Source organism: Halichoeres trimaculatus, unplaced genomic scaffold (assembly GCF_033239565.1).
Source record: "Halichoeres trimaculatus isolate MK-OKI-2021-1 unplaced genomic scaffold, fHalTri1.1 fHalTri1_scaffold_10, whole genome shotgun sequence".
Lineage (NCBI taxonomy): Eukaryota > Metazoa > Chordata > Actinopteri > Labriformes > Labridae > Halichoeres > Halichoeres trimaculatus.
Genome location: NW_027437187.1, coordinates 24,088,806 through 24,115,754, shown reverse-complemented (window position 1 = coordinate 24,115,754; position 26,949 = coordinate 24,088,806). Strand labels below are relative to the sequence as shown.

Here is a 26,949-nt window from a genome sequence, read left to right as displayed (position 1 = left end):
CTTTTGTGGCTTGAAGAGGTATTAGTAGCCTATAGGTTTCAGTCTGTTTTGTAGAACTACATATTGTGGTTAATCTGTAATTTTGCCACAAAACATGATTTGAACTGATAATTTAACCCAAACTGTTTTGATTTTGTCAATGTGCCCCCATCAATTTTGAAAAAAAAAAGGGGACTGCCTTGCTATTTTCTGTCTCACTTTTTTTTTTATTAATTTTTGATTCAGAGGGTCTACGGATGAAGGTGAAGGTGGTCCAATTCAATGGGGTGAATCCTTATCCTCAAATATATATTTTCCCACCACTAACACTCAAAGACCTCTGGATGTCGCCTGTGCCTTTTTAAAGATGAATTCCCAGACTTTAAGATACACGTTGCGTTCAAGAATAATACCGTCACCAGTCGAACTTACAATCAAACGTTAACTGTAGAGGCATCTGCTTAGACAGACGGACAGACTGACGTCCAGATGATGGTTTATCACTTTTCTGTTCCAACTGCATATGTGAAACATTTTCTTTCCAAAGCGCTCAACTCTTGAAACTGATCTTTCCCATGCTTCTGAACACGTCATGACTCCTGCGCTCGAGCCAATCCAGTCGGCAGTTGGGCGGGATTTCAGTTCCAGCCATGACGTCCCAACTTTTCCAACAATTTTGGCACTCCGACATCATGGCGTAGAAATGTGGACGGGGAGTTGGGGTAGCAGCACTGGTGGCCACGGAAAAGTTAAGAAACTTGCATTGTGGAACTAATACAAGAAGCCAAAGATTAAAGTCGACATCTTATCGGGAAGTTGCGGCAACGGTAAGTCTGTTGGTACGGTCCGTGATTTATTTAATCCACTGACTTGGTTTGATTTAAGAGTTTCCCACTTGTGGTCGAAACAAACGGCTGTTAGGGTAGTCGTCGAAGTGCCCTCTGTATTTCTAAAAAGTTTCCCCATGTCGAGAATGTATATTATCGACCAACAACTGTCTTGGGGACGCTTGGGGTGCCTCCATGGGATAGCCCAATGTCCTTGAGCTACTTGAATCGTATTTTGATATCACTTGCTACACATTTGTAGCGTGAAGTTGTCTCAAAAACAGATTATTTTCGTTGACTGTTGCTTCTTGTAACGGTTGTCACTGCGCAGCTCAGGGTCGTGGTGTTCACATCGTCATCTATGTGTAAAGTCACAATGTAAGACTAAAGAATTATCCTCTCACTCAGCTGGTGTTTCGTTGTAGCGAGTGACCGTGTTAGCAGGAGACCTTATAACCGTATGTATCGATGTTAAAACAGCTGTAACCTCACGCACCCCGTGACTACGACAGCACATTTGGCTGAAAGTTAACAGTTCGCCGGGTCTCCTGTAAAACCGAAACACCTACGCGGATAACTATCAGGAGTTTATCTTTAAGATGGTATGGCAGTTAGCCTGACTTTTGATTATGGCTTTGCCACAGCTCCAGACTTTGCGGCAAGACACTGTGGGAAGAAACTCCCACTGCCTGGGGCCACCTTTTTTTGCCATGACTTTATCCTGTTAAGTTTTGAGTTGAAGCGATGCTTTCACATTTATAGCTCCAACAGGTGATAGTTGAATTTTAAGAGCGTTACTGGTACCCAGAGTCTACTGTCTGGGATTTCTTTAAAAGCCATAAAATTTCATGTTGTTTTAGTCTCCAGTCGACCTCTTTAAACTGTTGCTCCTCAGATGTTCTCCAAAACAACAGGACTTGTCTTGATAACTGAAACCAGATGTTAATGGATGTTATGCTGCCTTATCATTCATTGAAGCTGTGTCAAACACAAGAGCATCACTGTGTGTGATTATAGTCCCCTGAAAATATAGACTTCAGATTTTTGTATTCTATCATTGTCCTTTATTTCATTTTACATGGTTCTGTAATACAGCTTAAAATATAAGTAATTACTAGAGCCCGACTGATATGGGATTTTTGGGGCTGATACCGATACTGGGGGCAAAAAAAGCCGATATCCAATATATTGACCGATATCCGATATATCAGCTGATATATATATATATATATATATATATATATATATATATATATATATATATATATATATATATATATATATATATAATAAATTTATTTATATACTCAGGATATATACTTTATATAATCACAAATCATTATAATACCCATATGATTCAAGACAGACACAGAACATAATTAAATTAAAACAAGGAACTTTATTATAAAACTGTCAACATAAGAACTGTAGTGTAAACCAATGATAAATAAGAACAAGCTGTAAACACAATAATTAATAAAGAAGTCAAACTGTTAACACCTTGAATAAATAAGTCAAACTTTAAACACAGTGAGTATAAAAAAAAATTTAAACTGTTTTCACACAATGAGCAACTTACGCGACATTAACACGCCATATTATAGTTTTACATTAGATAAAGGTGGACGTGTGAATTAACAGTAGCATTTATCTCTGTTATCTCACAAAAAAGCAACTAACATGATGTTAAAACGTCATTCTATAGTCTTACATTAGATAATGGTGGACGGAGGGGGCGGGCACTCGGGCAGTTTGCAGCCCAACACACAGACACACAGGAGCAGGAGCAACAGAATCTCAGTGGAGCAAAAAAATTTTATAATCAGCTACATTTTGGCTGTTGGATGTTGATTAATCGGTGACAGGCATAATCGGCCCGACCGATTAATCGGCCCGATTAATCGGTGGGGATCTAGTAATTACAGCTTATTTTTGTACATTTGTGGAGCTGTGCTGCAGCAGCAATAGTGTTTTGACCCTCAACTGTTGTGATTTACATTTACTTATCCTTCAGGATCATGTGTGTACATTTAACATAAACGCCTGCCAAATAACTCAGAAAAGTTAAGTTGCACTGAGAGTTTAATGAAAAGAATGTACGCTGCCATCCAAGACAAATACAATGCGTATAGAGTCTTTTGCGTACGGCAGGAATCTGAAAGATTTTATCACATGGAATCTCATTAACTCCAAAATCCAGTTTCCATCTTTTGTTATGTATGTTTGCACTACATCACTCATTACATGGGTACCTTGTGGGTGTCTTTATTTTTAGTTCAAGCCACTCTTAAGATCAGAACAAGTCTCCTTCAGTCTGCACCCACATCTTGTCTGCATACAGGCTGGTTGTTTGAGGTATAAAATTAGTGGTGATGTATCCTGCCTGCTCACTCAGGTTGGAAATAGCTGCAGGTTATTCCTGAGCAGCGCCCTGCAGGCTGCGGGTGAATGCTTTTACTTTGCGTCTACACCCAGTGAATCAGACGCTCAGCCCTCCTAGTGTAACTCTTAAGCTTTTATACCCATAGGCTGTGAGGCAATAACATTAGCAAGTGGAGTCAAATCATGCCGGACCATTTGTTCATTATGTTTTGAAACAGACATGAAGAGACTCGGCATTAGCCAAAAGAAAAGGTTGCATTATTCACCTCTGAATGGAGCATTTTGGGCTAATGATGTATGTAACTCTTCTCATGGAAACATCGTGAAGGTAGAAACTGAGTCAAGGCCTGCATGACTCAAAACATGGAAAGTGTCATTATGTGGCGAGACTTGGATCCATCCCTTCAAGTCCACAGACATCGACATCCAGATTTGGAAAAAGAACAAGCAAAGCAAAGTGCAGTATGATTTATGCCTGCATTGTAAATTCCTCTCTCCCTGGGCCTTCTTTTTACCACCAGTGCATCATGTCTCAACACAAGCTGTAAAAGTCAGTTGCATGGCTGCTGTAAACACTTTCTCCCTGAGAGACAAGTGGCCTGAGGCTTCCTGTGTGTAAAGACGGAAAGGGAATTACAGCATCTATTTTATTTAAAGCCAGATATACTTCAGCTTTCTCTCCCTCCATCCACTGAGAGGAGGGTTTGATGCTTCTCCTTGCCTGGAGGATTTGAAAAGCCATTATAGTAGTCCACTCTCCCCCTTGTATCCATTATTCTCTGCCCGTCTCTGTGAATTATACGGCTGTTTTCACCAAAGGGCATGATCGCTTGTTGAAAGCTTTTTATTTCATGTGGGTTTGAGGCTTTTTGCGTCTGAGAGGAGGACTCAGGCAGGTGTTGTTGTAAATGCCATGTGCACTGTAGCGTTGCATTGTAGTTTTTCTTTGTCTTCTCATGCCTCTCAGTCAAAATACAGCCCTATCAGGAACAAAAGCCCTTTCTGTGTGTCTTATGGTTGGTGTAAGTGGTGCGTACAGAGGAGAAGACAGAGAAACTTTTGTTTTTGAGAGTGATGATGCTTGTTGGGTTTTTTTGTGATGTCTCTTTTGATAACAAGCTTGCTCAGATTGAACGTAAACTGAAAACAGGTACAGGTATTGTCTCTGTGGTGGGATTAAAATCAGCAACAATGAGAGGTTGAGCAAGCTGACTGAAAATGATTCAGACGTTCATGATAAAATGCCAGGCACTCACTCTTTTACAAATTTATGCTGTTCTTTAACATAAAACAGCCCTCAGTTGATTTTTTTTTTGATTGGAAGTCTGTGAAATCCTGATCTTTTTGGAAATGAACTGAATTCATCAATCACTACGATAATCATTTGTTTCACTTTTGAAACAAATGGATCACTTGCCTTTGTTTAGTTAAGACAATGAAGTCAAAGCCACGGTCTGCTTTCCAAACACCCCCGTGTTTACATATGACTGACATACCACAGAGGCATCCCAGGACTTGTGGACTGAGCTCACCTCTCTGTAATCAGACCGTCTTTGTGCTCAGATCTTTCAGGACCTGTATGTCCTCTGAATCCAGGGTTCAGCTGTGGATTTTCTCTCACGGGGTCTTTACACTTGAATAGCACCGACTGACACGTGGACAGAAGGTCCCTGAGCAGCATGTCTGGTCTTGGCAGGGTGTGTTTGAAGTGCGTTTGCTGTAAGCCATGTGTTAACCTTCCCCTTATTTGTCTTTCTGCTGAGGGAGAGAAGCTGACTCAGGTTTTCAGAGGGGGATGCCCTGCAGGCCTTCAGTCCAGTGTTTAGTCATCATGATCTAAGCTCTGTCTGTGGAATCTGCTGTTAGAGACTTCTGCTGTGCAGTGTCGGCTTTGTTGTCCATAAAGTGTTTTGGTTTTGTTCTGTTTTTTTTTTTTTTCTCCAGTTGACGCTCATAGCATAGGTTCATTTCCACAAGATCTACCTTTTCTTTATATATGCTTGTATAGGTTATTTTCTAAATACTTTTTCTCAGTTTCTCTGTCCACACTGGCCAACTGTTTAGCAGCAAGAAGAGAGATCTGTGTTTATCTTCGCTGAAGAGGATTTCTTGTAGGGGTGCACCGATTACAATTTTCTGGCCGGTCGCCGGTCTTTTAAAAGCCTGACCTGCTGATACCGATTTGGGCCGATACCATTTTTTATTTTTTATAACTGACCGCACATACCTTCCAGGGCTGACACGATTAGTCGACAATAAAAATTCATCGACGCAAATTTTAATAGTCGACGCATGGTATTATTGTTTTCAATGTCGTTGTCACATAGTGAAATCAAATACCAGGGGGTAATACTCATTTGTAACTTCAGTTCACAGCATGAGGTGCTGTGTTATTGGATACTTTTATGGGAAAAGATCACTAAGTTCTACGTGAGGAATATTGATGAGGAAAAATCTCCACTCCCAGAGAGCGCTGTGCGCTGACGGAGGCTCTGCATCTCCGGCTTAGACAGACTGACCGCTCCCGGAGTTTAGCGTCTGATAACGTGATTAAGAGAGTCTCCTTCACTCTCTGTTACAGTTTTTCAGGATCTGAGTCACAAACTAGTGTCAAAACTCCCCAAACTTTTGAAAAGAGAGGACATTTATTTGATGGAGCTCTCACTCTCAAGCTCACACTACACCGGTAACACTCAGCGGGGAGGAGGAGGGGCGAAGTGCGCATGAGCGAAATAGTGAATATGGAGGAACGAAAATTAACGCGTTGTCATGGAGAGCTGGGAGAGTCAGGCGGGATCACACAGAGAGCAAAGCCCCAATAAGCAAATAAACATTAGAAAACAAGCCCAAAGTCACTAATAAGCGGTCTGTCCAACACTGCATACAACAACTTCATTTCCCTGTTACCTGCTTCATTCATTTTGAGATTTTTTTTTTGTATTGTACTTATATTTTTATGTCATCATGAATGAAATAAAGACAAACAAACAAACAAACATGACACAGGGCTGACCAATCAGAGGTGAGAATCTAACTCTGGATAAATGCAGTGAAAATGCAACACACAGGATGAATTATAAAAGTCTGAACATTTTAAAGGCCAAATTAAGTTGAAACACAAAATAACCGGGATTAATCGACTAATCGAAAATAATAATCGATAGATTAGTCGACTTTAAAAATAATCGTTAGTAGCAGCCCTAATACCTTTAATGTTCCAATCTTATTTTAGTAAAAATCATTGAACAATACCTGTGAAACTATAAAATCTTTTTTTTTTTTTAACTTAAACAACCAATAAAGTGTCCTAAGTTTTAGGTCTCAGTACAAAAAGCAACAAAGGCTGGATGTCAGACCTTCCTGGAGTTATACAAGATCAGTTTCATATGTAAGGATTACATATACAAAATTAAGGATATCGGCACTGACCGGTCGGTGCATGTGTAATTTCTTGTATTTATTTTTTAGTAATGGCAGACACTGGAGCTGAGCTGTCAAAAAGAAAGAAGTTAGAAGAAAGCTAAACAGTAAAGTGATAGAGACAGGCTAAAAGCCAAAGTCCTGTTTCCACCAAGCAGTCCGGTGTAGATCAGAACGGTTTAATACGGATCAGCTCAGTTAAGCCTGGTCCTGTTTGTGTTTCCACAGCCAACCGTGCCCCCTTGTAGTAGGCAGCTTGTAAGCTGGATGCCAGTAGCCACATCAGTTAAGTAATAGCGTTATGCTATAGCAGCATGACAGTGTACCCCGTTAATAAATTAAACGAAGAAGCAAAATGCAACATATTAAACTAAAAGAGCAACAACTGAAGACATCCAGCAATTTGCCTTCTTTGGGATTTTCATGTTGCTTTTTTGTTATAAAGCACAATCTTCTTCTAACGTTCATTAAAACCCACTTGCAGCAGTTATTCTGCAGTGCTCTGTTCAAACTTGGGAGTCTATCAATAAAATGAGGAGTAAGGTTACGTTAGCTCTGGTTTTAGGCTGAACAATTTATCGTTTTCAGATCGAAATCGCAATTTTAGACAATGCAATTTTGAGATCGCCAAAGCAGCAATTTTTTTGCAGCGCTCTTCACTGACTCAGGATCTGTTGTGTCAAGTATTATACACATTCTGTTTTACAAATTTGTAGACAATCTATATGTTAAAAGTGCTGGTAAGCAGGTCAACAACACAAAGCCTCTGTTTAGGAGTAGAAGTCGATGAGAACAGATTATTTATCATCACTATTGATGATTAAAAAATCGTGAATTGCAATATCTGCCAGAAAAATTAGATCTTTTCCTAAAATCGTTCAGCCCTGCATGTGAATATCCCAAAGCTTGATTTGAAGAAAATCGTGAATCGAATTGAAATCACAATATCTGCCAGAAAAATCGCAATTCAATCTTTTCCTCAAATCGTTCAGCCCTACTCTGATTGGTAGATAAACACTGGTGAGACATCATCAGGATTCACGTTGCGGATGCGTCTCAAAGCACCAGGCTATGAGTAACTATTTTAGCCGGTTACTAAACTACAATATAAAGTGAGTTTTCAGAGTTCGTTGTCACACTTCAAACGTAACTGTCCGTTGAAATATTTCCTTGACGATTTGTATTCAGTCAAAAGGAGATCTGCTCTCCATTCATTTGCTTCTAAACAAACACACGCCTTGGTAGGAGTCACACCTAATAACAGTGGGTGCTAGTGCTCATGGGAAACAGAGTCTTCATCCTGAAAAAACACTAGCTTGTACAGATAGTCCTCACAGCCCCTTCATTTAAATAAAAAGGATGAGACCCTCAAAGAACTTAACGCTTACATTGGTGCTTACAATCTGTGACTGTTTTTCCTTTAACATAAAAACTTGATTTTGGGGATGCACCGATATGAAAGTTTTGGCTGATACCGATTTTAATATTTCTTTTATGGCCGATAACCGATATTTACTGATGTTGATATTGGTAAAAAGGAAAGAAAAGGGAGGGAGGCAGGGGAGCAGCTGTTTGCAGAGAGCAGAGATGTGTATGGTTGGGGCAGAGTGATCACATCAAAGTAGTTTGGAAAATAACAATAAGCTAAAAGAAAGATATTAGGAAAATATATTAACAAAAGGGTAAAAAAAACATGTCTGTCTGTAATTAGTTTTTCTTTACCAATGGACAGCACCAATTTTTATCAAAAAATGTTCTGGTCCTTTAAGGTTTGAAACTCTCATGGCCACTTTGTCTGATTGATAATAAACACCTCAGGATGGAGCTGACAGCAGCTTCCTTTCATCATCTCTCAGCTCTCTGTGTACTCTGACCATTCTCATGTTTTAGAGCTTATATTTTACACATAATGGAAAGTGTGACCACAGGAATCCCCAAATAACAGACTGAGGTCTGTGGGTGGTTTCCATAAAGTTTGAAAATGGTGCTGCGTCCCAGTGTCGGCCCCTCCCAGGATGTGAGACAGCCGATTTAAGGAAGGGGTGTGAGCGCGGCGCTGTGCGCGTGTGGAGAGGAGTGCCTGTGCTAGCATGTTTAAGCATGCATGAATATGCTGCAGAGCCTTTTGATGAAATGGTTGGAGATAAAGAGCCTGTTGTGCTGGTCTGGCACTTGTACAATAGTGGCACACTAAGATGAATCTCCACTGGACACTACGCTCTGGACAGACTGTCCAGTGTCCTCATGGCTGGGTCTGCTACAGTGAAAATGTTTTAGATGATGGCTTGAATGATTTTCTGAAATGCATGAATTAATAGTCTCATCATCTCATCATCAACAGAGCTCATCTTGTTTTTTTAGCTGCATGGTTTTCATTTTTCTCACTCAGCTCACTGAGTCTTCATAGTTAAATCTGTCTCACAGGCATGCTACATACATGCAGAGGTTGCTGATGATGTACTTCAGTTCTGCCCAACTTACTGGGTGGAAACCTTTTAGTAATCACATGCCTTACTAAAGCATTACAGCATTTTTTTTTTTTAGCACAGAGAGCCAGACACAACAGTCGCCTCTGGGTTTGTTCTTGTCCCTAAGTGTCAAAGTCACAGCTGTAAGGGTTAGCAGTCATAATAAGCATGGATGTTTTGGTTTATTTTGCTTTCTATTGTTTGTCAGATTACTTATTTCACTTCAATGTGAAGCTCCTTGGCGGGCTCAGAGACTTTATTGTGTCATTTATTGCTAACATGGTATTTGAACCTTCAGCATCTCATGAACTTGAGTTATTTTTTGTTTTGGTTCAACATCTGCAGTTTAATGTTTTCAAGCCTAAAGTAAAAAGTACAATTTTAAATGTAAATGGTTTGTTTCTGGCCAGGTTTTACCAGTGACTGAAGATGATGTCGGATGCCAGCGACATGTTGGCGGCTGCACTGGAGCAGATGGACGGCATCATAGCAGGTAAAAGTCTCGTCTTTTCATTACTCAAAATGGTTCAACAGCAATCAAAAGATTGTTTTTTACTGTTAAAAAAACAACAAAACGTTAAAAAAGAGCTCTTACAAGTCTCTTGTAAGAAGTCCTCACGGGTCAATCCTGTTATACTTTGTCACAGAGCTGACATCCAAAGCTGCATCACATCACATATGCACAAAACCCACTCTGCTCTAAGTGTTTTTCAAATCCAGATGAATTGTTTTCATTCAAATAAGAGACGCCAAAAGTTAGGTCTGTATTGCTTGAAAGTAAAGTAAAAGAAAGTCTGTCAATAGAGTAAGAAAAAAATACTGGTCAGGTTTATTGAAATATAAAAAAAAAACCTAATTCCAAAAACTTTTCAGGCATTTTTTTTCCCTAACCCCTTTGGCAACTTTCTTTACTCATTGTACTCATTTCATGCCTGATAATGAGACATTTTATGGAGCTGCCAGGTGAATGAGGCTCATGTTAAGTTCAATAAGTGATTTTGTTCTTGAAATAAGACACACACATTTGCTTAGCCTCAAGTTTTTTTTCCAGTGTGACTTTATCTGGTATTTCCTGCCAGTCCTTAGAAAATTTCCCACAGTAAGTCGGGATGAGCTGATGTGAGAACACAGCTGGAGTGTTTGGAAAATATTCAGCAAATGGGTTGTCAACATTTAAAAGCAGAACATGAAATTCATAAAAACATCAGAGCTTAGAGAAAAAGAGTCATCTTCAGGTCAACAACAGATATTTATTTGCTGACCATCATGTTGTTAATATTACACTGTGACTTTCAGAGCAGGTTTCCCTGATGTCCTGCTTCCTGGGAGGTTTATATTTTTAGCTTAGTTAGGCTCTGACACTTCTACGCATATTAAATCTCACCAGTGTTAAATCTGTGTGAATATCCCTTTATTACCTTTTCTTCAAATGATTTGATTCACTCAACTGTTGGATTCAATTCAGCAACAATGTGCTGTGATTGCTGTTTAGTGCAACATTAATTAAAGCAAAAGTTGCGATTTTTAGTCTTTTTTATGACCCTGTTTAACTTTTTCTTACAACAAGCTGTGCTAAAGTCGCTCCCTTGTTCTCTCCCTCTTGAAAATTAAGCTGTAGCTTTGTGGATCCTTCATTTGGACTCCAACTCTCTCTAACCCGCTCCTCTCTTTTCTGTCTTGTTTCTCCTCTCAGGCTCCAAGTCCCTGGACTACTCCAATGGGCTGTTTGACTGCCAGTCCCCCACCTCTCCTTTCATGGGCAGCTTGCGGGCTCTTCACCTTTTGGAAGACCTGCGGAGCGTCCTGGAGCTGATGGACACGGAGGAGAGGGAAAGTCTTCGCTGCCAGATTCCTGACTCAACGGCTGACAGTTTAGTGGAGTGGCTCCATGGTCACCTGGTGAGAGCCTCACATGATGGGATCGACACATGATTATCAGATTTGAACAGATATAGGAATGCACATAAACTTGACACAAAAAGTAAGGCAGTTTGAGTCAGGCTTTAGCTGCTGAGGCTCCTGTTTGTTTCAGTGAATAAATTGTTTAAGTGCCAACATCTTGTTCCTTCAGACTTCAATCAACCAATCCACCAAAACAGTATAGCATTAATTGCCAAGAAGCTTTGATACAACTAATAAATAATCTGCCAAACACAAGTTACCTTACTTTCTGTGTACCAGGGGAAGACCATAAAATAGAGGTGGGTACATTTTTTCTGAATAGTATAGCCCCAGGTCGGATCAGTTTTCACTGGCAGTGCTTCACATAGGAAACTGGTTTATCTTGACATACAAGATAAGGAATAAAGGACTCATGTTGCTATCTCTCTGCATGAAGGCGGTGCCATATCTGCTGTTGACATTGAGGTTTTATTGAAAACTTCAGATTATTTAGCGATCGTCTGTCCGCTATCAGTGAAGGACAAAGCTCGTCTGAGTTCATTTATATCGTGTTATCTTGGAAGAGGTTTTGTCTGTGGTGTTAGGACAGAATGTGCTGTGAACAAGCTTTAGCACATCTGTTTTCCTTTTGATTGTGCTCGCTCTGTGTGCTGCATTAAACTCGATGAATGCCTGGACAAACAGTCCTGGGTGCAAGCAGAGGACTGACTTCTTTGCCAAGCAAAAACATGACTGTCCTCCTCCGCTCAGCTCCCTGGGAATGCAAAACGCTGTTTGTTGTCAGTGTCTCAGCCTGTGTGCTGAGAGAAACACGCTGACTTCCTGAGAACCAAAGTTGGGTTTTGGAGAGTGATGGGCTGTAGGCCAGAGAAATGCCAGAGGTTTTGTGTAATGTTGTAACTCGCGTTGTGTACAGCAGTGTGAATTTGAGCCCGTTCAGCCATGTAAGGTTTTGTTTGTACAGGGCAGAACACTGTAACCAGTCATGAAGCAATACATCTTAATATTATTACTTTACTAAAACACCCAAGTTGTCAAGATCACGTCACCAACTTTTCTTCATCACAAATTGTCTGCTTTTGTGAAGTGAAAGACTATTCCTCTGTAATAAATCCAGAAATAATAAACATTCCCTTCTCTCTGCAGTCCAACGGGCATATCTCTCTCAGTGGAGCTGACCACTACCAGGAAAGGCTATCCCGAATAGAGAGTGACAAGGAGTCTCTGGTTCTTCAGGTATCCATCCACAAGTCCCTGAAGGACCCAATGCTATAATACACATCAGTTCCAAATCTGAAGGTCTGACTTCTCCTTTCCATGCAGGTGAGCGTGTTGACTGACCAGGTGGAAGCTCAGGGAGAGAAGATTCGAGACTTGGATGTGTGTCTGGATGAGCACAGGGAGAAACTCAATGCCACTGAGGAGATGCTGCAGCAGGTGTGTGTTTTTTTAATTTTGTGTGTTCCACTGATTGTATATGAATATGGTAAGTGTGCCTCCATTTGCTCCCATTGTAAGATGAGCAGCCATGACACGGCCTCTATGGGTGCTGACACATAACGCAGGAAAAGCCAAAGTACAGAAGTGATCTGGCTGTTGGAGCTTGCTGGACTGCATCACATCACATCTGGTTTTGATCATATTCAGGATATGGAGTTTACATGTATACAGAAAACCTGGCTATTTATTTTCCGGTATAAGTGAGAAGTTTATCTTTTTTTCTTGTATTAAGAAATTATTATTTCAAGAAACCTACCAAGCAAATCTTCATATCTTTTGGGCAGATTTTTTTACTCTTTACAACAATGAGCATCTGGCAGCCCATGGGCCAATTCCAGCCAGCCAGAGCTTTCCATCAACATTACTGAAAAATAATGATAAAAAAACAATGAATTCATTTATAATCTAATAAATTTATATTCTTTAGCAACAGTAACAGTTCAGTTGCAAACAAGTCACACGGCCGGGTACAGCATTCCTGAAAGCTGGCACAATGAACACCATCTTATCAGTCCATTCTTCAAAGCTGAGTCTTTTGGCATCAACTTTCTGCTTAAATCGTTTTGAGAGTCCTGTTTTCTGCACTTCAAATAAATTCAGAAGGCCTTTTCTCTTTCTGGTGTTCTTTACAACCAACATCACAGCTTTTAATGGTGATAGACAGTGTGACAGTCCTAAAAAAATTTAAAGCAGAAATATTGCAATTGCCTCCTGGTGGTTAACTGCAGCACAGGTAATGTGAGTCTGTTAACACTGACAAATACTAAAAAATAACATAAGCTTGCAATGAAATTACATTTTTCTAGAAGTTCGGGTGAATTTGTCCCTTATTCACTCAAATGAAACATTTCTACCAAAAAAATAAGACATAAACACTTGCTTATGTTTCAGTTTTGCCGTTTGTCTGGTATCCTGTTGCCTGTTTGCCACAAACTTTAACAAGTCTGATTTTATAAGCTTTCACCCATCCAAGATTCCAGTTATTTTCAAATGCATAATTTCTGTTGGACAAAATTTTGTTCCTTTGTTACTCTAAAAGAAAGATGCACTTATTACTGCAACCATGATTGTTTTTGTTGATGTGTCTCATGGCGATGGCTGGGGTACACTGTAAACATGTCATACTATCCCGTTTTCTTTCTGAACTCTTCTGGCAGCACGGTCAGATTTCTCAAAACAAGGAGTGAGTGCCAAGCTCAGTCTCTGATATCCTGCTTGTGGTAGTGTATGTTGTTTTCTTTCCAATCTTTCTCTGCTCTGCTACTCTGATTAAGTACACTGCAGGACCAGAGCTGTCTGTTATGACTTCACAACATCAGATATCTGATTAAAAATAAGTTTCTTAGACAAAGTAAGCATGTAAAAAAGCATCAGTATGTTAAAAACAACCATAAAAACAGGAGTTATGTTTGAAAAAAAAAAGTCATTGTTTTGATTTGACCTGTGTCCCATCTGGTATAATAATGAAACTTAAGTACCTTTAATGCAACCAGTAAACCAGGGAGAGGCTCTTAAGTTTGGGCTTTACTTGGGCTAGCTGTTGTTCTGTCCATGGTTTTACACTGTCATTAATCAAAAGTTTTTTGTTTTGTTTTGTTTTTTTTATTTTCCCTATATTTTTGCATTGCCAACGGTGACCACAAACAACCAAGAAATTTCTCACCAACAGCCTTCATTCATCTTTGCATCTTTGCAGGAGCTTCTGTGCAGATCAACTCTGGAGAACCAGAAGATCGAGCTGATTTCTGAAGTGTCCAACCTGAAGATGACCCTAAATACCATCGAGAAGGACAGACTGGACTTTGACAGATTCAGGGACAGTGAGGTATGTGAGCTTACTCTTAAGACAGGGATCCTCTTTGTCCTGTATCGCCTCACCCCTCATCCCCTCATCCCCTCACTTAACACACACACACACACACACACACACACACACACACACACACACACACACACACATACACACACACACACACACACACACACACACACACACACACACAGGCACACACACACATATACATACATACACTCTACCTCACACACCAAACAAACCCTCATTCATGTTGTCTGACACCTGCTTGGGAGAGGGACTTCTTATTTTACTGGTTATGTCAGAGCAGCTGCTTCAGCACCTCAGAAAAATGTCAACCATGTCAACATTCATGGAAAAAAAGTCCTGCTACATGAAAAACTTCTCTTTGCTGAGTGGATTGAGTTTTGTTTTTATCTTAATCTCACTCTTCCTCCTTTAGTTAAAGGCTTCACAGACCTTGAGATCTCAGCCAGTTGTTTACTAGAGCTGTGGCGATGGGCAGATTTCTGCTTCCAGACGAACCCAGCAGAAAACTTGGACAGCTTTCAAACACGTCATGTTATTGTTGGAGCTGTGCAGCCGTCTCTTCCACCCCACTGCAACAAAAAGCTGCTGTCCATGTTTCGCCTCAGAGCACATAAATCACTCCCCTTCAACTGGCAGCTTCCGCTTGATTCAATACTGCTGCTGCTTTCAAGTTTTTTTATCTCCAAAGACTTCAGTTTCTCATTCTTTGGGTTGCTTTTGAGTGTTTCATGTTTGCGCTTCACTTTTGAATAAAGTCACTGAAAGTGAGATCTAACCTCAGCAGACAGAGAGGGAGTGATTCAGTGACAGCTTTTGAGGAGTTGGCTTTGTTTGTTTACTACCTCTCTGTAATGTGAACTGTGTGTTCTTTCAGGATTTGATACTTGAAATAAATGAACTGCGGTACAGACTGACCGAGCTGGAGAGTGAAAAACTCCAGTACGAAAAGAAACTGAAATCCACAAAGGTGAGTTATAACAGGGATGTTTTCAGAGTATGCAAATGAAAAACTTTTCATGACTTACATCTTTTATGCCTTTTTTAAATGTGTGCAACAAAATGATCTCCTTCACCTTTCATTTTACTCTCAAAGTAGTGGTTGAAAGTGAACTACTTAAAAAGTTTAGGAGTTCATGGCCCCTTGTCCCGCTGAAATAAATTATACACTCTGGTTGAAAGATTCTAATGCCTAATCAAAAACTCTAAAATTATTTAAAGAGAGTGTTGGTGTTTTTTTTTCTTAAGGAGGTACTGCACACTGCAAACTCCCCCACTTTGCATCAGCAGTGTCACTTTTTAAAGCGCTTTATAGTTGAAATCTCTTGGTTGGAGTCTCTAATGCCCCAATTGATGAAAGCTTCACTTCTTTTATCTTTCACTCCTTCTCTCCTCATTTTCATTCTCTTCCTTGCTTCATGTCTACTGCTAGTCGCTAATGGCCAAGCTTTCTAGCCTGAAAATCAAAACGGGCCAGTTGCAGTATGAGAAACAGAGGAAGGAGCACAAACTCATGGCTGTGAAGGTCTGCTTTTCTCAGGCTGATTGTTTTGCTTGCCGTATGATTATGGTTTTGACCTCACCCTTTGGCTCCTCTTCTGCTTTTTTCTTTAATCTTTTGTGGATTATTCCTGAAATCTGTATCGCTGCAGGTTTCCAAGATCCTGTTGTTGTTTTGAGACCTCTGTTTTAGCCAAGACAGTCTAAATATATATTTATTGTTACAAACATTAAAATCACTTATGTGATGAACTGTTTTGAAAAGCAAAAAGTTAAGTATAGTCAGAATACCACTTCCTTAAGAGTGCACCAGTATTTCAAACCACAGGAATGCTATAATTTCTTTCTTTCTCTGCCAGAAGTTGGCAGTTTTTTCCTTTTTCTGTGTTTTCTCCCTCTTTGCACTGATCACATCATCTGCCCCAAATGAAACCTCTTTAATTTCTCTATTCCCTTGCTTGGTTCTTCTGTTCCCTAAAGCAGATTTAATTTGTTTGGTGTAAGGTCTTCGATGTTTGTTTTGATCTCAGCTCTGTGCTCACTTTGTGCCTCACACATGCCTTACCCTTATTACCCCTAAGAGCAGGTGTTTGCCACGTCAGCATCTGTGAGCCTGTGTGTTGTGGTTTGTTTGAAGTGCAGAGTCATGGTGCAGGAGGAGGAGGTGTCTGTGGAGGAACCATCTTCACTATTTCTCTCTGTTGGACAGGAGGAGCTCACATTACTGAAGAGGCAGCTGGAGGGCAGAGATGGGGAGATGAGGCGACTGCAGGATGAGGCAGGATTTAAAGCCAGCCCCTCAGGCGGTGCAGATCCTACAGAGAGAGGTGAGAGAGCCTGTCAAAGAATTAGATCTCACTGAAGTTAAATGTGCATGATGGTAAAATTCATGTTCAACTGTGATAAATGCCTGAGTGGTCATTTTTACAAAAAGATTCGGTTAAAGTCTTCATAAGTTGCCATCTACAAACAACCACTGTTTCATAATTCTTTGTCCTGTGTAGTCTCTCATCCAGACGAAACTCTTAGAAAGAGGCTGAAAGAAAAACGTAAGAGGGGTTTCTGTGCTTGTGTTTTTTCACTGCACCTAATGACTGCACCCATCCCAACCCTGTTTGCATGTATGATGATGAGCCATGTGAACTCTGCTTGTCCATTGTAACCTACTGGAGTGTTTATACCTCTCCGCAGAGCATCACGTTACCATCTGTTCAACCATAATCTGTTTCAAACTCTTCAGACTGAATGAAACCAACATCCTCCAAAAGCTCTCAACCAGGAATGTCTGCTTTGTGTTTCCAACAGGAATGAGGAATGAATCGTGTTGTTTGTCATAACCATTCAGGCTGCTTGCTCATCCTCCTGCCTCATGTCATTCAGCTATTATCACCTCCTCTTTCTCCTACCTCCCAAACCCCCCTCCTCGCTCACATCGGTTTCCAGTGTGTGCGCTGCTCACCTGTAATGTTCCAGTCATGTTCTGTGATGTTATCTTTTTTGTCATCTCTGCATTTATATGTTTGCCTTTCTGTCGTCATTGATCTTCTACTTGTGTAGAACAATTTCATGTTTAATTCAGTGCTCAGACTTTGTCCACATGACTTGAGATCTGACCACTTTAGAGTCATGTTTAACAGACTTTTGATTTATCTATTCAAACATATTTACACAAGTTTTAAAGTATGGACCACAGAGTTTGTTTTGTTTCAGAGGTCTTATAAAAACTAGGTGTAGAGGCCTCAAAAAGTACCAGTGATGTTGAAGCTGAATGCTCACAGAGTCTTGTGGCTTGGTGTGATCTGAAAAGTGAAACTGTCCTACTAAAGTCAACTATGTGAAACACCTGCTCACACAAGGATTTGGTGTGTCCATTTGAAAAACTGATTTGTTTATTGTGGCTGTGATGACAGTCAGTAATGTGACAGCCTAAATGATCCGAATGTATTTCATCCTCCAGTCAAGTCCTGTGTGTTCAGGTTCACTAACCAGGCCTACACCAACACTGCAGCTGGTTTGTGTGTAATGGTGTGTTTTCCTCACCAGATGTGGAAGTGCAGAGAATGAAAAAGGCGGTCGAATCCTTGATGGCAGCCAATGAGGAAAAGGTACACTCAATGAGTTTTTACAAGTGTCAAAATCAAGTGATTCAACTCTTTGTCTGGGAAATCCCTCTCTCAATGTGGGTCTGTTGGTTTCACCTGCAGGATCGAAAGATTGAGGAGCTGAAGCAATCACTGCTGCGATATAAGAAAGTTCAGGACATGGTGATGTCGGTGCAGGGGAAGAAAGGTCAGAAGACATCGCTGTCAGAGTCTGGTGTCTCAGTATTTCATTTCTTAAGAAGCACTCAAGTATTTCCTGGGCTCTACGCTAACTTTTCTACTGGTAGCACTGGTGCAACCAACTTTCTCACCTGGTTGCACCCTTAAGCATGCATGTTAATAAATAGTTGTCTGACAGTTTGGACCAAGTCAGTGTCAATTTTTGTGACGGGTGGAAATCACAAAATTAATTTGTGGTTTAAATTTTGAAAAGCAGCAAAAACATCAGAAAACACTTTGTAAGAAAGAAAAAGGATTGCTTTTCTGTGGTGAGAAATTTAGCTAGAATTTCCAAAAAGTATTTTTTTAATGTCGTAGTTCTGAAATCTAACACAGGGGTGATACAGTGACGCATTTTACCTTTTCTTTTTTTTGTCATCAAAAACCTCCCTCTATATTTCAATATTTAAAAAAAATGGGGGGCTAAAGAAATTTTTTAGAGCCACCACTTTGAATAACCTGCAGCTGTCCTTTCAGCACATCACTTTATTTTCTGTGATTTGTGATCAGTGTTAAACCTATCAGCACTTTTTTTACATCTTGAGATCCATTTGATAACCTGAGTTACATGTTAATTATTGTCTACTTTAGAGCGAACCAAAGATGACCACATTGAAAGTTATGGAGATGGACCAGTGGTGTCAACGCCAACCAACTGCGTGTTTGGAGAGTCAGAAAAGCCTGAAGTGACAGATCCTGAACCACTAAGGAGGAAGAGTCCAGATGAGGTTCGTAAACTTATTACGATAATGTGTCTCTCTGCATTGATTGTTTTGTCTTTAAGAGAGATTTTCCTGTATTTTGTCATCACACTTTGCGCTTAGATGGAGATCCTCAACGGGGTGAGTGAGGAGCCTTCACCTACACCCAGCCCTTCAGATCCAGAGAGAGTATCAGAATCTGCAACTACCGATTTGGAAAGGTAAAAAAAGCAAAAAAGATGCTAAATGGTTTCCCGCAAGTAATGTTTAATCTTTGAATTGATGATTTCATATGGCTGTTAATCTCAGTATGAATAAAATACTGCATATGTGTCTGGCTGGTGTAATGTAGCAGGTCTGTGTGACCTGTAGATTCATCACTTTACCAATATTACCTGTTCGCTTGTAAATGGAGTATCAGATCAAACACAAAAACAACACAACAATGTCTCTTCCCTACTTAAAGATTTTTTGTTTGTGTATTTTGTTTGTAGTACTGGGTACCCATCCACGTAAAATCAAACAGTACCATAATTGGCTACCTAAATGCATCCTTGTGACTGCGAGGGGGTGAAAGAGAAGGCAGCTTTCCATGCTGGAAATAAAGACAGCATTGCAAGTTCATACCTTGAAAATTAAAAATGTTAAATTCAAAAACTTTTGAGATTTTATTATTAAACAAGTTGATCATTATTACCACATAAACACATACAAAAGTACCAAAAATCGGTACTATTGAGTACCAATACTGATTGCCAGATATTGTTTCAAATGTGAAAGGTACCCATCCCTACTTGTTATCTTAATAAAAGAAAAATGTTTGTGACAGTTTTTGCCTTTTATGAATGAAGGATTTGTTTTCATGGTTTTTGTTATTTCAGCAGTCATGATACCACAAAGACTGGCAGCCAGGACCAGATGGATAGGAGCAGTATTGAAAAGGTACTACTTCAGACAACGTGCTTTACCACTTTTCATTACGCTGCTTTTTACTCATTTCTATTTATTTACACCATGTGGTGATAATATCGTTGTCTTGATGTTATCTTTAACTGCCACAAAGTGAAGGAATGATGTCATTTTTTGTTCTCTCAGAATCCGAATGAAGAAATCAGCAAGATCAGTGAAAAGCCGCCAATGAGTCCCTCTGCTACTTTGCCTGCCAACACGCAAGATGACAGCTTCGGCTCAAGAAAAGCTCGTTCTTCTTTTGGGAAGGGCTTCTTCAAGATCCGAGGGGGTAAAAAGACAGGCAGCACCCCTAACCTCGGTAAGAGCAAATCACATGATTCAGCAGGTGGATGAGTACGAATCTACAAGGTGCCAAAAGCTGAATTTGATGTTTTGTTTTGTTTTGTTTCGACCTCAGCTAACCATAAAATAGTTTGTTTACTAGAGAGTGAGATTTTCCTGGAGTCTTTCCTTCCACCATGGTTTCTCTTCCCAAAGCCACACCCATGATATATTCTACATGGACCAAGACCTTAATTTGCAGCCCACATAAACTTTCAGTCCCCATTTAATTATGGACTTCTGTTCTGTGCTGATGTATGCCCTTCAGTTTGTATCTGTGCTTTTTGTGTGTTTTCTTCATATTTGTGTCTGGGTTCGTTCCACCTCTGCCGTCCTGTTGATATTTAAATCATAATTTCTGTCCTTTGTCTTGTGTTTCATTTTTCTGTTGGGCCCTGTCGTGTGTTGTGTGTGCTTTGTGACACATGAAGATCGCAGCAGGAGTGCAAGTGCACCTATGCTAGGTACAGTATAGACCACAGGTGCAGAAGTTCTCTGAAGAAAACAAAGGACGCTCCTCAACATATCTGTCATTCTCCACCTTTGCCTCTCTGAACTCATCCAATCAGCTCACATCTTTTATCAAGTTTTAGTAGCTGCAGTGCTTGAACAACCACACCCTTGTCATGGCAGTGTTCCTCAAATACAACAAACAGTCTGTCTGTTGTGTGTTGATTTGTCTGTGTGCATGCATGTTTGTTTTCACTCTTCCCTAGAATCTGCATCAAGATCTAGATTTCAGATAAATTTCTTAATCTGGATCTGGAAAAGCAGTCCACTAAAATATAGAAACAACTTGTTAACTTTCTTTACACTACTAAATAAATCTATTCTTATTCCAGCCTCAGCTGTGCCTGATGCATGCATACTAGAAGAGGGTAATACTTGTGATGCCCACCACCATGGCCTGTCTGTTTGTTACTACACTGATCCTGTGCAGAAGCCCTGTATTCTCCCATGTGCAAATGCCCCATCATGAGGCTGATGAATTTTTTTGTGGGTATTTCTTTACACAGCTGAGACAGAGCGACAAGGCACTGATCATCTGGACCTTGCCGGGCTTCCACAGAGGTCCACAAATAGTGATAGCACTAACACACTCTCTACAACCCCAGAGAGCAGGAAAAAATCCAAAGGAATCAAGAAATTCTTTGGAAAGTAAGTAATACAGAGATAAATAAAAAAGAAAATCAAAATAAAAGCCTCAGTTATTTAACCATGACACCATCAGAACTTTATCACAAGGGATTTTGTATGATGTTCGTGATTCAAAACATGATTTCATGTATTTAGGCTGAAAAGGAGTCAGTCTACATCATTCAACCTAGATGACAACCTACCAGAGGGCGAGTTCAAGAGGGGTGGAGTTCGAGCCACAGCTGGACCCAGACTGGGTTGGTCCCGTGACCTCCAACGAAACAACAAGTACGTCCGTGCTTTCAGCCTATAAAATGACATCCAGGATGTGGTTTGGGTTTCCAAAGTCAGGTGTTCAGTGAAACTCAGTAATATCAGTGGTGTCATGTAAGAAATTTGTCTTTGTTTGGATGGCCAAAACAAAAATGGTTCTGGTTTTGTGTTCACATCTTTACTTGACATTTCTGTAGTTGTGTCGTCTCTCTTCAGCTACCTTTCCTGAGGGCCTGCACTGTTCCTCTCTTTTCAGTGACGTTGACGCTCCCTTTGCACGCTGGTCCAAGGATCAAGTGTGTGGCTGGCTGCAGGACCAGGGTCTCGGCCTTTATGTGAACATGGCACGGGTATGGATCTCCTCTGGACAGACGCTTCTGCAGGCCTCACAGCAGGACTTGGAGAGGGTGAGATGAAGTGGAAGAATTTAACAAGTTTACCAGAGTCGGTGGACAGACAAAGTGTTCCTGTTTTTGAACATTTTGTGTGTCTGTAAGTGTGTGTATAATCTGCACGTCTCATTGTGGATTTCTAGGAGCTGGGGATCAAACACCCGCTGCACAGAAAGAAGCTGCAGCTGGCTCTGCAGGCACTCGGCTCAGAGGAGGAAGACAGTAAAGGAAAGCTGGACTTTAACTGGGTTACAAGTGAGTACCAAAACATAAACCAAAAACATAAAACTAAAGACTTAAGTAAAATTATTATCCTCAGTGAACTGCATCTTAAATACTTGTGAATTAAATATGTTTTGGCATACTAGGCTTGTTTTTATTCCTGAATAGCTCATAATAGTCATGCTTTAAAAACGCTGACTCCTCGCACATCTTGGCAACTTGGTTTTAGGTATGCAGTCTGTATCCCACAGCTCTCTAAATGGTATCTAAAACATCACAGAACATGACTGTGCACAGAAACTGCACATTGCGGATTAAACTGAATATTATGATAAATCATCAAGCTGAATGACAGTTTCCCTCTAAAAGCTGCTAAAAAAGTCTGAAACTGAGTCTTACATACTGATGCTACTTGCCTTCAGTTTTTCTGGTCTGTTTAGTTTATTTTTCTTGTCTTTCTTGAGCAGTAGGTATAGAAATATGGACACTTGTGACTTTGTTGTTTTCTCTTCCTCTCAGGATGGCTGGATGACATCGGTCTGCCCCAGTATAAGACCCAGTTTGATGAGGGGAGGGTGGACGGTCGCATGCTGCATTACATGACAGTGGTGAGTGTTGACATGTGCGCCCTCATCCAACCACAGGGATACGTGAAAGTGGCAAATGAGCCCTTTGAGAGAATAAATCTCTGCAGCGAGTTAGGAAATTTCTACTGCAAACGCCTGATTTTCTTCCTACTGTCTGAAACCTTCCACTGAACCTTGCTATTACCATCCAGGCTGTCTCCTCACATATCCATTCCAGTCTCCAGTGAGACTCAAAGGTCATTGCTAAGATCTCTGAAAAATTGTGGGCTATAACTACATTCTTTATTAGAAAGTAAAAGGTAGAAAGTAAACTGTTGAATCAGGGCATCTTACCAACCTAAAATCTTTTTTTAATGTCATAATCTTTAAAATATCATCAGAGTAATGCTGCAAGGAGCATCTTTAAATTTGTGTCAGGTGTTTTCTCGTCACAAGGATGAACAGATTTTAATGTTCAAGGAGCTGTGAGGAGTTTCTAAGTGATCTTGGAAAAGGCTCCCCTCTAGACATACATCAGATCATAATCCATGCTTTAAAATGAGATTATCATTGCTAATGTAAGTTATGTCGAAACTTTTTACTTTGTAGCTTCTTTGTACTTTCCCAATCGGGTCAGGCAAGACTGTATTTATTTACGGTACGTCCAAGTCTCTATGACGACACCGTGCTGACTGATGAAGTTTAGAAGTGAGAAGAGAGATCTGTGTTTTTCTCTACTTGAAAACTTTTTCTCAGATTAATTTTGTCGTGATAATGGACACAGGAGCCTAACTGTGAGACAGAAAATGGAAAGAGGAGCAGAAGAAAGCTAAATGGGAGAGTGATACAGCCCGAGCTTGAGGCAAAAAGAGCTAAACTGTTTGTGATAATGTCCATTCCAACCCACAGTCAGCAGTTATTCTGCAGTGGTCTGTTCAAACTTGAGAGTCTATCAATAAAATGAAGAGTGAGGTTACGTTAGCTCTGCTTGGTAGATGATTGGCAGGACACACTGTCAACGCTACGTATGGACGGCTACTAAACTCCTTTTTTTAACTGACAGTTTGCTCACTGTCACGTCAGCCTACAGATACATGGAGGCTTCAGGCTGTTAGTAGTGTTTGTTGTCACGCTTCAAACAACAGTGCAAGTAACTGTACTGATAAATACTTTACTTGATTGGGCTGTAGCCGGTAAAAAATGTTCTTGAACAAATAAAATTTGTTCGAAAACAAACACACGCCTGGTTGAAAGTCACATTTTTATGACAGTGTACGTGAGACTCTGGGCCAGAAGGTGGCGAGGCAGTCGAATTAAAACAGATCCTTCTCACAGCATCTTTAGGTAACTGTGTAAATCCCCTAAATCCCATCTTAGCTACAGCTTTACATGTAACCATAGCTTGACTGGTTGGCAGAGACAGATCATGGAGGGATAAACTTGACATTGTTTGTGGTTGACAATAAGTAATCAATGTGTGTTTCTGTCCACTAGGATGACCTGCTTTCTCTGAAAGTGGGGAGTGTCCTGCATCACCTCAGTATTAAGAGAGCAATTCAGGTGCTCCGCCTCAACAACTACGAGCCAAACTGTTTACGTCGTAGGCCATCTGATGAGGTGCGTTCACTTCCCCGGTGACATGGTGAATTAGCCGTTGGTGGACATGCTCATTTTGTAATGCACCACTGGATTAAGCTTACACACATTCTCTAATCATAATTCTTTTTTTGCACCCAAAGAACAACATTTCTCCAGCTGAAATCTCCCAGTGGACGAACCACAGGGTGATGGAGTGGCTGCGCTCTGTGGATCTCGCAGAATATGCTCCCAACCTTAGAGGCAGCGGCGTGCACGGGGGCCTGATGGTACTGCAGTCTTTCTTTCATTTGATCCAGGAAACAGAAACTTCTTAAAATGGCGGGTTCAAAAACCATCTTTTCTTCCCTCTTCAGGTTTTGGAGCCTCGGTTCAATGTGGAGACCATGGCTTTGCTGCTCAACATACCCCCAAACAAGACGCTGCTACGTCGCCACCTGGCCACACATTTCAACCTGCTCATTGGCTCAGAGGCCCAGCAGCTCAAACAGGAGTGTCTTGAAAACCCCGACTACACTCTGCTCACTGCCACTACTAAAGTCAAGGTGAAGCACCAGACTGTGAGGGTAGAGCGAGTAATGTTAGTACATGTCAAACTTGGGCTGCAGGGTTAGGATAGACTGAGATGCTGTTTAAGAGCAGAGGTCTGACAATCCTTGATTCCTGCTTTTTTTTAATTAAGTTAGCAGACTTCATTGTGCTCATACAAACTTTTTTAACTCCAGCTCATATCAACAAACAGACCCTGAAACATGTTTTCTGCTTCTTCAGCCAAGGAAGCTGTCATTTGGTAACTTTGGCAGCCTGAGGAAGAAGAAGCAGGATGACAACGAGGAGTACGTGTGTCCGATGGATGTCGAGATGCCAAAGGGACGAAGTTTTCAAAAAGGCTTTGAGCTCCAAATCTACGAAGACGACCTCGACAGGCTGGACCAGGTCAGCTGGCTATTTAAAAGATGTTTGAAATGATGGCTGGATCATTAATCACAGTTCTTATCACAGTCAGCTGATGGGAAGAGCACAGCCAAGTGGACAAGATGAGGAAAACTGTTCTGAACAGTGTGTTCAGTCCAGCCATTCATTTCTTTTTCCATATGAAGTGATATTTTTCTGTAAAAATCCATTGCAAAGCAACTTGTTTTTGATTTCTTTCACTGTATTCTTCCAGTCTTTTTAAGGATCAGCTCTTCTTGCTCTTCTTGTGTGATAAATAAAATTTAAGCCCTGCTTCTTGGAGGGAGTGTATACATGACTCTGTAACATTTTGAAAATAACACTTTGAATGTAGTCATATGTGTGATTAAATATCTTAGACTTACTTCGTCTAATTGTTAATTTTCTGCATCGTATCACAGATGGACGACTCTGAGGGGACAGTGAGACAGATTGGAGCTTTCTCTGAAGGAATCCAAAACCTGACGGTGAGAATTTCAAGACCTGCCAGCCTCTTACTGTTGCACATGCTGTAGCCATCTTTAATGTGGTTTCATGACACTTACATCCTCTCTTCATCGGTTGTTCCCTTTCCCAGAGCATGCTGAAAGATGATGAGTTCTTCAAAGAGATTTCAAATTCACCGAACCCCAGTGTAACAGATGAAGAGTCCAACGCGTGAGGTTGTGAGCAGCCAGAACACCACGAGACCTGGTCCTGCTGTGAATGAAGCTCTGTGCCAACACTCTCCCCCTCTCACAGAGACTTTTCTCTACAAACCCCAGGAACATTCAAACATGAGCCTAAAGTATTACAATGTGTCTCCATGTCATTTCAGTCTCACACAGAGGTGGTGTGAGATCATTCAGTCCTGTAGCCACTATCACTCTAGAAGTCTGTCTTCGTCTCAGCCATCTGATGACAGAGGGAATATTTAGAGCATCACCACTCACTGCCTGTCTGCCTGCCAGCTGGATTCTGGAGACGTTTTGTACTCAGCTGTGTAGTAGCATCTTTCTATTTCTGATATAAAATGATCAAGTGGTCAATTTTTGAGCAGGTGTGTGAACCCGAAGAATAAAGACATCTACAATTTAGTGTAGATAGATTTTAATATATGTCTTTTTTTAAAATCGCCTTCTTATTGTAGAAATATAGAAGGAACCTCCCTGGTTTTAAAAGGTTAGTGTAAAATAATAACTTTGAAACAGCTGCTATGTTTTTTACAGACCTTAATCTTTCTAATGAAAGTTGTTTTATTTAAACTTTTTACAAGATTTTACTCGGAAGTAATATTCTACCTGCATTTGCACAAACACATCATATACAGAACAAAACCTACTAAATATCATTGCATGGTTTTGAAATTCATCACATTTATAAAAGAACTTCTTTATTTTATCTTTCTATAAATTTGTTTTAAATGGAATCTTGTTAGCTGTTTGTTATTTTTGGAAAGGGCTGGTTTGTTCTAAATTGTGAGATGAAATGATGTCTGACTGTAAAATAATAATCTTGTATTTCATACCTAAACATTTCCTGAAGTACAGTGGATTTTTTTTACATTTACACAATTTTAAGACCAATAAAAGTAAGTTAAATCATTTGTTTTTGTTCTCAAATGGTCATGGTTGAAGTTGGTGTGCAGTGAAATCAGTGACTTGCTGCTGAAGAATTTCTCAAAACAGGGAAGAAGG

The 26,949-nt window shown here is 40.4% G+C and overlaps 1 protein-coding gene across 5 annotated transcripts; it reads left to right on the top strand.

The window, feature by feature from the left end:
• The first annotated feature begins 624 nt into the window (after window positions 1-624).
• ppfibp1b (PPFIA binding protein 1b) lies at window positions 625-26,822 on the top strand. 5 transcript variants are annotated; one of them, XM_074677463.1, is made up of 27 exons: window positions 625-806; window positions 9,487-9,569; window positions 10,770-10,975; window positions 12,125-12,214; window positions 12,302-12,415; window positions 14,175-14,303; window positions 15,196-15,288; window positions 16,528-16,645; window positions 16,823-16,867; window positions 17,862-17,923; window positions 18,023-18,107; window positions 18,731-18,867; window positions 18,964-19,061; window positions 19,725-19,782; window positions 19,936-20,110; window positions 20,565-20,597; window positions 21,150-21,291; window positions 21,427-21,558; window positions 21,800-21,950; window positions 22,079-22,190; window positions 22,677-22,765; window positions 24,218-24,340; window positions 24,463-24,588; window positions 24,676-24,864; window positions 25,091-25,255; window positions 25,675-25,740; window positions 25,851-26,822. In XM_074677463.1, the coding sequence occupies exons 2-27, from the start codon at window positions 9,506-9,508 to the stop codon at window positions 25,932-25,934; spliced, it is 2,886 nt and encodes a 961-aa protein (XP_074533564.1). In that variant the 5' UTR covers window positions 625-806; window positions 9,487-9,505; the 3' UTR covers window positions 25,935-26,822. The 5 variants fall into 5 exon arrangements, with proteins under 5 accessions (XP_074533564.1, XP_074533563.1, XP_074533566.1 ...); XM_074677462.1 differs by having other exon boundaries at window positions 19,722-19,782; XM_074677465.1 differs by lacking the exon at window positions 16,823-16,867 and having other exon boundaries at window positions 19,722-19,782; window positions 25,851-26,821.
• The last annotated feature ends 127 nt before the right edge of the window (window positions 26,823-26,949 follow it).